Source organism: Acyrthosiphon pisum, chromosome X, assembly GCF_005508785.2.
Source record: "Acyrthosiphon pisum isolate AL4f chromosome X, pea_aphid_22Mar2018_4r6ur, whole genome shotgun sequence".
In the NCBI taxonomy this organism is placed as follows: domain Eukaryota; kingdom Metazoa; phylum Arthropoda; class Insecta; order Hemiptera; family Aphididae; genus Acyrthosiphon; species Acyrthosiphon pisum.
Window position 1 is genome coordinate 81,904,810 of NC_042493.1, and position 12,885 is coordinate 81,917,694.

Consider the following 12,885-nt stretch of genomic DNA (forward strand, 5'->3'; position numbering starts at 1 on the left):
CCGGTCTTATTTTGAACAGAATATAAATATATTTGTTTTAGTTATAGTACATTATATATCTACGCAGTTAAATATCTTCAAGTTGACAAGACTTATATGCTTTATTTGGCCAAAATATATAACAACTAAACATATTAAAAATACTAAAATGCATTCAGTACTCATATTGTCAGAATAATGAAAATCGGTTTAAAATTGATCTATTGGTGAAATACCTTTAGCAAAGACAAAAATAAAAATAAAATTTATTAAAACAGAGTATTTAAGTATACAGTATAATAAACATCTATACTTATTACTTGGCACACATCTTAGTATTTTACATAATATGTAACCTAATCTACTATACATACTATGTATAGTAGGTTTATAGTTTTACTTTAATAATAAATAAATGTGCAATGGAGAATTTTCAATATCTATAATACCAGATATTGTTATATTGATATAACAATTCTCGGTATAATTAATAAATAAAGGAAAAAGTAGTTATTAAAAATTTAAAAAAACAGGAAAATCGCACAGAAAATTAATTTTACAATCCATGGCTTGTTGAAAAAACATGAAATTGTGTACCCTGAAAGGTAAATTATACTCAATTGTGACTTATTGCTTACATTTGGGATATACCTCTTATATGACCATATTGTTAAGATGATAGTAATCAAGTGGTTTTATTATTTTATTTTATTTGTTATTTATTAGTTACCTCTAAAAATGCTGATATTGCTTGATCAGTTTGATATAACTTGCTATGAGTAAGTCCTATTCGGTACCATAGATTCAAGTCAGTATTGTCCATTTTTAAAGCCTAAATAATAGATAATACATATATGTAATCAATATTATTATGTTTAAAATATATTATTTAATAAAATTCACCTCTTGATAGTGAATTAAGGCTTCATGGTAGTTGGATTTTTTTAACAAAATATTTCCTAAATTAGTAAGACAACAATATTTTAAATGAGCTAATAAAGATTGAGATTTATCTTTTTGGTTCAATGTAGTATTTACCTAAAAAAAAAAAAAAAATATAATTAATAATAGTTAGAAATTATTTAAAACTTATAGATGGACATTTTTTAAACATACAGATTTAATAATTTCTTTTTCCAATAAATTTGCTAGTTGTTTCTCTGCTTCATCTAATTGATCTCTTGCTAAACACTGTAATGCTTGGCTATATTGTAGTTCTGCTTTCGTTTCCTGAAATAAAATATTTTATTAATTGTAATGAAATGAATAATTAATTTAAACAATGCTAAAGTAAAAAATAAATATTATAATTTAAGCTGATAATTTGTACTATAACTTTAATGCAGTGGCTCCAATCACTTAGTTATTTTATGACATATGAGGCGTGTAGTAAAATTGGTTATGGGTAAATTTGAAACTACACACCTCATATGTCATATTAGATTAGGGCTCACCGTAAGAACGTTAAAATGTTAAATTTAATTGATTTGCATCTGAGGATTACATTTTTAAATATTGGTGGGGTGGGGGGGGGGGGTTGTTCCTTGATGTACAATGTCATGGTATATTTTAAAAAATTAGGTTCCAATGCTTTAATGTATAAGTATAATTGGAATAAAAGTAATATGCATATCATTGAACCAAAACAGTTTAGTTTTAGGTGATACTTAAAGTAAAATATGAGGATGACAAGATTTTACAAATTTATAGGTTATGATAAAGTAAAATAAAAAAAGATGAATCTGTTATTGGGAAGGTATAATATTACAGTAATTTAATTGTCGAGTATTTAAATAAAAAACAACTCTACAGTAAAAATATAAAAAATATAAATATAATATTGTAATTTATTCTTAGCAAGGTAGTGTTAATAATTTCAATAAACAATTAATTTTGTTAAGAATAACTGCAAGTTTTTTTTGTTCGATACATATCATGTAGTAATAAAAAAATCAATTGTTAGAACATTTGGTATTTGATATTTTTTCTGAGCAAGTAATTGAAAAACACCTACCAACGCTTCTTTAGTAATTTTAACCGGCACATCATCATTGTTGCTACTTTCATCGGTGGAACAATCGTTTAACGCCCTGAGCTTCGTCGGTAACATAATATTGTCTAAGAGATAAAACCACCGAAGCACATCGACGTATTTGAGTAGACACGCTAATGCTCGTCACACGAAATCTGCAAACGATTGCCACTGGTTCGGGCTGAATTGCTGAAAGTCTCTGCGAGCCGATTTCGATCAGTCGAGGCAAGAAAGGCAGGAACTGTGTTTCGAACACATTTCATATAAGTACGGAATTATAATTTCATTAAGTATAAAAATAACAATATTGTGCGATGTGTATCATTACAACAAAAAACTGAATGCATGCGGACGCTAATTAAACAATAATAAGTAACATGACAAAATAATTTATTTTGTCATGATAAGTAATAAGTAATAACGCTCTCCGAGTCAATAATTAGTATCTGATAACAAATTACGTTAAACAACGAACCGTTTCTACGGTAAATCGGCTGCGTTCGTCGGTTATCTGGGTATCATTAGACTATGATTTGGGTGGGGTAAAAAAGTAAATATTATAATAATTAATGAACGCAGCTGCTGGTTTTTATGGGATATGTAAAAACTAAACGTTATCAAAACGTTTCACGAAGCTGTAGTCAAGTAGTAAATGATAATATTATGAAAAAAAAAAAAATGTCGACGACCAAAATTCCTGTGTTGTAGATACGTCTACCGGCATTTCTTAGTTATTTCGAGGTGTTATACATCTTTGCTGCCTATACTGCTATTCGCTATAATATGTTAATGCGATGTTTGATCGGGTTTCGCACGAACTAATCTTAATAGTGGTTTTTGGGTATCCATTGTTATCAGTAATTATTTTGTCTTGTTTTTTCTTGTTTGTTTAGTTTTAACTTTAAAGTTTTAATACTTGTAATGGTTAAGGATCTATATGACTTATGAGTTTTTAGTGATTAAGAAACTTCAAACGTTTAAAATAAACGAACTGTCGCGAATCAAACACACATTTTTCGTTTGACGCCATCCGGTGATATCAGTTTCAGTTTTCAGAAAACTCGTACAACTGCAACTATAAAAATATGGCAATTCAAAGGAAATATCTTTTCAACTACATTTCTTTCATAAATTATGTACTGAAGTCGTGTTTTAACAGAACCAAATCTCTAGACATAATATCAACAATGCTTCACGATCTCAGAGTCAACATCCTTTTTGGATCTGAAATACAATTTAAATGTGTTCCTGACAATATATTGGAAAAGCTTGTAACACATTATTATGACAATATAACAATTCTAAAACACAATTTAGAAATTCACAATTGTATATTTGTCAGCCAGGAAACATTAAACAAATTAAAATTGAACAATATGCAATGGGTGCTAGTCAACGTTAAAACTACGGGTTCCAATAGTTTACCTTTGTCACGCTACAACAGAATAATAGTGTTGAACTCTTATAAAGAATCTGTGTGTATTCTAACTTCGACAAATTTATTTAATCTAACTGATTGCAATCATACATGTGAAGTTTGTATGTTGAGAATTATCAAACCATTAAAAGACTTTGAGCCAAAAATAACACCAAAAGTATCAATATCTGTGATGAAACCTTTGATATTTAACGCAGAAACACAAAAACTACTGGACAAAACACTTTACAATTATTTTTCTTTACCAAAATGTGTATCAGTTGGAGATATAATAAAATTGGATTTAAAAAAGTCTTACCCAGAATCAGAATATTTAGTAGAACCTACTAGTATTTCAATTTATTACATTAAAATTGTTGAAATGGAAGAAAGAAGTGTAAAAGTAAATTTATATAACTGTAAAAATAAATTTTATATATCTAATTTAAATACTAAATTAAATGAAGTTCACTATTCAACCAACACATATTTACCTATGGAAAAAGAATTTGCAATAAATAATTTAAAAAATGTAAACATAAATAATTTCAATGATTTTATTTTGAACATATTTCCTGGTGGAATGAATGATGAAGGTGAATTAATTGTGTCAATGATCAAACCATTTATTCAACAAAGTCTTACAGGTGACAAATTAATGATTTTCTTATTATCCTTTACATCTAACTAATTAGTTAAATTATTTAAAATAACATTAGCTTATCAATTTATAAAAATGAGAGTACAGTAGAACATCGATTATCTAAACTAATTGGGACCGCACCTAGTTTAGAAACGTGAAAGTTTAGACACTGTGAATTTTTTTATACTGTATGTACTACCTATTGTACTTGCAACATTCATAAGTATATTGATATTGATATATAATATATTTAACATGTATATATATATCAGGAAAAACATATTTCCAGATATATTTATACCTACTTATTGTTATTATAAATATAGAATTATTAGGAGTATACCTACAGTCTACACACATGCATTATTAAATTAATATAGAATTATTATAATATATACTTAATTGCGTGTATGAGCTTTACAACCAACAAATATTGATGTTCGAATATGTTAATTTCTGTTCGGATAGTGGAGGTTCTGGTGTATTTTAACCATTATTTATTCATTTATTTAATTAGATTTTTTTTTTTTAGATTTTCAATCTTTAAAACCAATTTTTTTAGTTTACGGAGTTAATGGATGTGGTAAAGAATTATTAATTGAATCGGTGTCTAAATACCTTGGAATACAATACATATCTCAATGCTGTTTTAACTGGCCTACAAACAACATTGCCCAATTTAAAAAAAGAATAGAATACTTTTTTGATGATATTAGAAAAATGACACCATGTCTATTACACTTAGAAAATATTGAAGTGAGTAAAATTTATTTTTTAAATGAATTATTATAGTAATTAATTATATTATCAATTTTCAGGCTTTATGTTTATCTTCTACTAAAGATTTAGAACAAGAAATTTTGGATATATTTATCAGACAAATAAATGTCAAAACCAATAATCCTATAATAATTATTGCTACTGCAAACTCCAGAGAAGACCTAAGTCCGGTTTTCTTAAGACTATTTTTGCAAAGTCAACAAGTCGGAAATTTAAGTAAAATAAATCGAGAACAATTATTGAAATGGATATTAAAAAGAGATTCTGTTGCATTAGATAACATTATGATTAAAAAAATCGTAGACCATACTTCTGGTTTCAATTATACAAATTACATGACACTACTGCTATTAGCTGTAAAGTAAATTTATAAATGAAGCTGTTTATGTTTAAAATATAAATAGATATTCCTTTGTTTATTTTATATTTATTTTTGTTAAGGAATCATATGTCTGTACATAATATTAAATCTACTGATGTCATACTGGAAGAATCTGATATAATGCTTTCAATAGGTTTGTTAATCATAATTTACATGTTTATATATTATTGTATTATATTAAATTATATTAATTAATTAAGCTAAAATATAAAATCATTGTTTGATTTATCTTTTTAGAAAAAATAAATTTGGTGTTCACAAAATCAATTGGGGCACCATCAGTACAAGTCGTAAAATGGGATGATGTTGGTGGCTTAATAAATGTGAAAGAAGAAATTATGTCTGCATTGAAACCATCAACATTTAATATGAGGAGATCAGGTAATACATTTTAATAATTATAGTATGGTCTTGAAAACATTAGTTCTTCGCACTTCACTGTAGTTTGTTTCACAGGATTAGTCTATTACATAGTGAACCATTACATTAATAAATTTTGTATGCGGCTCACGATATTGTATTTAAATGTATTGTCTTTATTTATACAATATTTTAAACCATTTTTTAAAGATAACTAATGATTATAATTTTTTACATAGGAATATTATTGTATGGTCCACCTGGGACTGGAAAAACATTATTAGCAAAAGCTGTAGCAACTGAATGTAAATACAACTTTTTATCAATTAAAGGTCCTGAATTACTCAATATGTATATTGGACAAAGTGAAGCTAACGTAAGAGAAGGTAAATATTTAATTATACACTATACTCCATTCCACGAGAAAAAGGTACACGTTTTGCACAACCAACAGACACCGACGATAGCACAGAGGCCAAAAAAACGTGGATCTTCTCTCCTGGAAGGAAGTATAATATAATATTTTGTTTAAAGTTATGCTAGTAAAATATATCTAATATAAGATGGTAAGAAGGCATATCAAAAATGTATAATAATAAGTATGTATTTTGTGAAATTATGATGTCCTTAACTCCTTACTAATATTTAAAAATATGTTTTAGTGTTTAACAAGGCTCGTTCAGCTGTACCATGTATTTTGTTTTTTGATGAACTTGATTCGTTAGCTCCAAAACGAGGTCAAAATGGAGATTCTGGAGGTGTTGGAGATAGGTATGGATTTTCTTTTATTCTTAATAAAATTTTATTTGCATACTTTATATATTTATAGAGTTGTATCACAATTGCTAACCGAAATGGATGGAATGACATCAGAAAATCAACAAATATTTGTATTGGGTGCTACAAATCGACCAGATCTCATAGATTCTGCACTTTTACGTCCAGGAAGGTATTTTATCAAATATCATTAATTGTAATATGCTTTATTGAAAATAATTATTTATTTTAGACTTGATAAAAGTGTTTATGTTGGTGGTTGTAATGATAAAGAATCAAAACTGCATGTCTTAAAAGCATTAACTAAAAAGTATGTATAATTTTATTCAAATATATTAAAGGATTAATTTGTATCTTATATTTAAATCTATACATTGAATAGTGATCAGACATGTTTGGCGTATGTATTGTACAGTTAATAATTAACTGTTTAATATTAAAAATATAATTTATAAACAATATAATATTATATAATTTTTCAAATATTTTATAAATTTTATCATCTTACATATTATAATGATATTTTTAAAAATATTCTAAAAACTTTAATTTTTTAGATTTAACTTAAATTCAAATTTTCATCTAGAAGATTTAATAGACCACTTACCAGACCAAGTAACAGGGGCTGAATTGTATGGAATGTGTCATAATGCATGGTTAAACTGTGCTAGAAGAGTTATCCAAAGACGACTAACACATATTAATAGTAAACCTTTTTTATGTTTTAATATAAATCCATATATATTTTATAATTTTTAAATATTTTAACTTATTTTAGACGAACAATGTGCAACTGATGAAAATTTATTGGTAACCGAAGAGGATTTTATGAAAGCAATGAGTGAAAGTTTTATCCTAAAATAACAGTTTTACATAACTAAATATCAAAAAAAATAAATTAATTAAAAAGACTGATATTATTTTTATGATTTATTATACTATTATTTATATATATATATATATTTTAAACCTCCCAAAGTCTTCTTTGTTACAAAAATCAATGATCTTCATTGAAACATTTCAAAGGTGTACATAAATATTAAACAAATAAATATTTTTGGATTATATAATATACAAAACATGTTTGGGTTATCACTCCCCGTGAAGAGGCTCTAGACTAAGTCTAATATTTTATACTATACTCTATCCAGGGAGAGAATGCGCAGATTCTGCACATCCACCCGTGTCACCCTGCCATCAAAACTTATTATCTTATGGCAGGGTATCCAAACCAATTTTGGTCGGCACACAGCGCGTTCTCTTGCTGGACCTGACAATGTATAAGTCATAAACCTTGAGAGTTATCGAGTAGATGGATTAGTGTATTGATCCAGCCTTATCTCGTGTTTACGAGCAAACCTATTAATCTCATCCTAGAAGAATGGAATCATCAAATCTCAGCGGATGTCATATCTGATGTATTGTTCTATAGTCGTACAAGTATGCTACAACAATTGGTAAAACAAGCTAACGATACACGCTGTGGTAGAATAATCCTCAACTCACATATTCGGAATGTATAGATATAATCTTATATTGGTTATTTTACTTTTTTTATAAAATTAATTTTGTTATTGAAACTTTATACACTTTTATAGCTAACTGCATACGTTGGTAAGTATAACGTCTACTAATATCATCAAATACATTTAAATACATTTCACTTAAGACAAAATGTTGAGGAAAACATACTCATACAATATCCTAACCTAACCCGCCTAACTATCAGTACGATAGGCGTTATTATTAGCGCTCCCAGTGTTAATTTGTTTTGCCAATACTGGAGAGCAATATTTTGGCAGCATTGAAATATTGAATAGTCTTGATGTTGGACTTACTGGTACAGCCCTATAGTTCTATTCCATTGGTCTATATTGGTTTAATCGCAACAAACAATAGACTTGGAAAGTTAAATTTGGAGTGCCCTCCAACCAGCTAATACCAGACTGGTTTAGAAATTATATTATGACTATTTTGTTGTTTGAACATAAATATTGTATTATATTATTTTCTATTTTAATTCTTAAATTCTTATCTGTACTGACGTTATCTTTTTTGATTTATATACTCATTCGATAATAATAACAATAATAATGGCTGTGGTAATATTTGTTTTATTCATTTTAAAAAAGTACATCTTTTTTGTTACAAGAATTACATAATTTATTAGATAAGTAGCCTTAGTAACTTATTGTACAAGACGTCATTACCCTTCAAAACTGGTACAAAAATATACTAATACCATTTATTTTTTTAAATTATGCTTAGAATAAATGTATTTTTTTTGTACCTGTAATCTGTATTCATATAACACCAGCTTGTTTTAAATTATAGTCATGTTTACATGAGCAAGTTATTTCTTGCCATTCATCATTCACCAATAGCTGTAAATTATAAATTATAATTCATCAGTGAAAAAATTACATTTAATGGTTTATTCTAAGTTACATTTTAATGCATGATGCATAACTTATAATAGAATAATGTATTTATAAATATTACAAAAAATTATTGAACTTGTTTATCAACTAAATAACTCAGTATTTTTCTGACAAAACTTAAATAGCATATTATTATAATTATAATTATATTCATAGTAAATTAAACAATTATACAAAAAATGTTATGAGAATTAATTAACAATAGTTAATACACAAAAGAAAAATAGTTGTATATAATAATAATCAATAATTAAAATAAATGTAGAGATCGTCAAATCAATGAACTAGTACAGTAACTAAGTACAAATTTTATTTGAGGACCCCATGTCTGATTATTTACGATGTAACAAAATATAGGCATTTGTATGTATTGCATATTAATTTACATATTCCAATTGAGTATTCGAGCTATATGAGTGAAGAGTATAAAATTAGGTAATTCACATTAAACCTTCAAATAAATAAAAAAAACACAAAAATAGTAGTTTTTGAAGACAATATTACAGTATTTAGTGTGATCATTTTTTCAAATAACATTAAATTTCTCAACCCTAGTATGATGGAATGAACCAGAACATTTTTGACAATCCTTAGGTACCTAAATATATTATATACATTAAAACTATTTTAAATTTTTTACTCTCCCAAAACAAGTATGCACAGTAAGACTTAAATTTTATATAAGTTATATTAAATAATATAAATATATATTTTTATTAATGTGGATTTAACATCCTATTAAGTATTCAATGTAATATGGCCTAGAATTGTAATGTTAACTGAAAAAATAATTGCATGTTTGATGTAACTTATAGTTTTTAAGAATAGTTTAAATCCAATAAAATATTTCATGGTTTATTTTACAAATAATGGTCACATATCCAGCATGCAGAACTTTGAATGTAAATTTTATCAGCATTGGGTCTTGACAAAATATTTTTGGGGCTAAGTCAACCTCCAGATTTTGAAACTAGGTAAAATTGGAAATTTATACTAATTTTACGGGGAAAATAAAACATATAATAATAACAATGCAGTATAAATTGAGACAATATAAAAGTAAAGAAACTAGAATATTGTAAAAAGAAATTGATACAATGATAAATGTATTAATATTATTTGCCATTGTAAACATACAGTTCAGTCAGTCATTTTTTTTTGAGGTGTCCATAATTTTATTAAGTCATTAGATCCTCCATAAACACAAAATCGTTTGCTATCATAAGTAGCACAGTTCATAGGTAGAGGTATATCATTAGAAAAAGGTAAATGTTCACCACTTTCAATATCAAATATTCTCATTCCTCTTTTTGATGGCAAAAACACAATATCTTCTTTCAAATTTTCAGTAACAGCAAATTGGTAATCTTTAAAAATATGATTCTTGTTAAGGTCACACAACGGTACGGATTCATAGTGATTAGGACGTAGATGACCAGTACTAACTTCCCTGCAATAAATAAATTATCATTAGCTGCTTTCAATTAATTTTTTTTTAAATATTTTAATACAGTATTTCCAATCATTGAAAATTTGATAAATTTTAGTTAGAGAAATGGATGTATTTTTTGATTTTTATTTTCAACTTTATAACATAAATTTCATAAGAAAAATTAAGTTAGCTATCCAATAATCGAAGGTCAATATTACATGCCAATTTATTAATAAACTAAATAATAAATACTGACATTAATTTTGTAAATGTCTTTTCCATTAATTAACAATTGAACAGTAATATAATATATATATAAAAAAATCCAAATACAATTTTAATTGTTAATAAATAATAATTATTACCAAGTTTTGATGCCTCCCTTGTTATCAACAGATATAACACTATTTCCATCATTATAAAACCGTAATCCAATAACTGGATTAGTATGGCTTGTTGATACAGAAAAGGAATCTTCATTTTTGAATTTGAAAACAAAATTTCTTTGAAAACGAATATCCCATAGGTAAATATTTCCATTGTCATTGCCAGTCACATATTGTAATTCATTTGTTGGATGCCAATGGATAGCTCTTATAGGGTTTTTTTCAATATTTCTCATAGTCATTACAACAATACCATGCATCATATCAATCATGAATACGTGTCCTTCTATTCCCGTCACTAGAAATAAAATGTTTTTTTTATTTTTAGAGTTGATTAACCTCAAATTTAAATTATGTAGTACCTGCAACATATTTGTTAATACTATATTTTTTTGCAGCCATCACATGGTTCAAAACTTTTGTACGCATTTTCACAGTTTCAATTATCTTACAAGTAAATGAATCCCAAAAGTGTACAGAATCCATAGTGCAAACTGTAAATACGGTACCATCCCAAAGCCAATGTGCTGAATTTGGCGATCCATTATTATCAATAGGGTCATGTGGAATTGTCATTCGCTTGATTTGATCAAAAATTTGAACATTTTGTGAAACATTGTAAATAGCTACACTGTTGTATCTGGATATGACTAGTAAACTAAAAAATAAAATATTATTTTAATTTATATATTTTAAATCTAAAATTATAATTTTCTAATTTAAGTCTATTACTATATGTTAGTCAAGTAGGTAATTAAGTACAAAAAAAAAAATTAATAATAATACTTCAACATTTCAAGCCTTATCTTTACTTTAAGGCAAAAGTACTAACCATTTCAGGGTAACATAATATTGAATAATTACTTTATAAATTATATCAATGACTTTTTTTAGAATTAAAACATAAAATATTAATTACTTTAATATTAATAACTTTCTGAAGATCTTATAAAATTAAATTTTATACCACCTAACTTGACTTTTAAAGATATGCATCATATCCAACGACAATATACTCTTAATGCATATTGATAAAGAAGCAATAACAACTTTTTTAATTTCTTATTACAACCCAGAATATTAAATTTTACATTATAAAATATACATACCATTTACTTTCTATCGGATCAACTTCCATACCTAAAATGTCATCTTGTACATAATTTGGAGCGCCTGTACTCATTGGATTAATGTAAATTGCTGGCAAAGATGTTTTATGAAGTGCATACGCAACATAATTAATCTCATTAATAATTGTACGACGTTTATATTCCACGGAAGATATAGCTCCAATGGACCGTTTTATCTCGAGATCAATAATACGATTTGGTTTTCTCCTCTGTTAAAAGTACCAAAAACAATTAAAATTATATTAACCATAGCAATATTTTATTAACAAATGATAATTAAGTAATTTCAATGTACCTATTGTTTGTATAAAATATAAATTGAACAAAAACTAACAAAAAACAGTCAAATAATATCAAAATATCTGAAAAAAGTTTATGAAATTAAAAACTTTAAGAAGTAGCATAGGTATGTAACAAGTAAAATAATTATAAAGAATAGTGCAATATGAGGCTGTACCCTTTAATAACGGTTGTTATATACCAGTAAAGAAACATAATAATTCTGAAATAAAATAAAACTTGTAAAATAATCTCAAATGATCAGTGTTGGGTAAATTACTTTTAAAAAGTAATTACATTACATTACTCGTAACTTCAAGTATTTTTATCACGTTACATTACTTTTTCATTAATAAAGTAGTGCGTTACAAATAACGTTACTTCATTTTATCTTTTTTTTTTTAACCATATTCAATTCCTATGATTTAATTATTATGTATATATATTACAATCATAGACCTATTATAGTATTATGGATAAATAATTTACAATCATCCTATATGGCTATATTACAGTCATAAGTATAATCATAATTTATTTTTATTAAATTTTATTTTTAAACCGAATTCTTTTCTTTCTGCTAATAAAGTGATAACATTTATTCCTGGAATGAGTAATATTAATATTAGTTAACTATTACCGGAATCAAAAATAAATATAATTGATTTTTAATTTTTTTCTGGTATATCCTATCGGCTTGTTTTTGTAATTCATTCAAAACTATTATTTTAATAACGTGGAAAATAACGCGTTAGTGCGTCATAGAAATTAATTAACACAAGTAATTTTGATACAATTGCATTGCTTTATGTAAAATGTAATGAAATTACTGCTGTGTTACTGAAAA

General features: G+C 26.2%; 3 protein-coding genes across 5 annotated transcripts in view; 1 reads left to right on the forward strand and 2 right to left on the reverse strand.

The window, feature by feature from the left end:
* Nucleotides 1-2,404, reverse strand: part of LOC100573039 (calcineurin-binding protein cabin-1) — a 27,452-nt gene extending 25,048 nt beyond the window's left edge. The window contains exons 1-4 of the mRNA XM_003243479.4: nucleotides 1,994-2,404; nucleotides 1,096-1,209; nucleotides 883-1,017; nucleotides 710-811 (exon numbers count right to left, since the gene is read on the reverse strand). Coding sequence (XP_003243527.1) covers nucleotides 710-811; nucleotides 883-1,017; nucleotides 1,096-1,209; nucleotides 1,994-2,089 — 447 coding nt within the window. The 5' untranslated portion in view covers nucleotides 2,090-2,404. The remainder of the gene's footprint in view (nucleotides 1-709; nucleotides 812-882; nucleotides 1,018-1,095; nucleotides 1,210-1,993) is intronic.
* Nucleotides 2,405-2,656: 252 nt separating this feature from the next.
* Nucleotides 2,657-7,290, forward strand: LOC100160094 (peroxisomal biogenesis factor 6). 2 transcript variants are annotated; one of them, XM_001946779.5, is made up of 11 exons: nucleotides 2,657-4,075; nucleotides 4,604-4,827; nucleotides 4,890-5,212; nucleotides 5,293-5,366; nucleotides 5,471-5,614; nucleotides 5,833-5,979; nucleotides 6,256-6,364; nucleotides 6,423-6,542; nucleotides 6,603-6,680; nucleotides 6,928-7,076; nucleotides 7,149-7,290. In XM_001946779.5, the coding sequence occupies exons 1-11, from the start codon at nucleotides 3,097-3,099 to the stop codon at nucleotides 7,232-7,234; spliced, it is 2,433 nt and encodes an 810-aa protein (XP_001946814.4). In that variant the 5' UTR covers nucleotides 2,657-3,096; the 3' UTR covers nucleotides 7,235-7,290. The 2 variants fall into 2 exon arrangements, with proteins under 2 accessions (XP_001946814.4, XP_016658716.1); XM_016803227.2 differs by having other exon boundaries at nucleotides 4,634-4,827.
* Nucleotides 7,291-8,464: 1,174 nt separating this feature from the next.
* LOC100162139 (DNA excision repair protein ERCC-8) overlaps nucleotides 8,465-12,885 on the reverse strand; it is a 5,984-nt gene continuing 1,563 nt past the window's right edge. The window contains exons 2-6 of one of the 2 annotated variants that reach the window (XM_008183329.2): nucleotides 11,739-11,968; nucleotides 10,992-11,287; nucleotides 10,609-10,927; nucleotides 9,949-10,261; nucleotides 8,467-8,754 (exon numbers count right to left, since the gene is read on the reverse strand). In XM_008183329.2, the coding sequence (XP_008181551.1) occupies nucleotides 9,952-10,261; nucleotides 10,609-10,927; nucleotides 10,992-11,287; nucleotides 11,739-11,968 (1,155 nt within the window). In that variant the 3' untranslated portion in view covers nucleotides 8,467-8,754; nucleotides 9,949-9,951. Of the gene's footprint in view, nucleotides 10,262-10,608; nucleotides 10,928-10,991; nucleotides 11,288-11,738; nucleotides 11,969-12,885 lie in introns of both variants that reach the window. The other variant, XM_001946725.4, reaches the window with a different exon arrangement.

Bases quoted from the DNA above. Each gene is read 5' to 3' on its own strand.
- LOC100160094 (XM_001946779.5), top strand. From the start codon at position 3,097: ATGGCAATTCAAAGGAAATATCTTTTCAACTACATTTCTTTCATAAAT. The intron at 4,828-4,889 runs GTGAGTAAAATT...ATCAATTTTCAG, and splicing joins TACACTTAGAAAATATTGAA to GCTTTATGTTTATCTTCTAC. The intron at 6,543-6,602 runs GTATTTTATCAA...TATTTATTTTAG, and splicing joins GCACTTTTACGTCCAGGAAG to ACTTGATAAAAGTGTTTATG.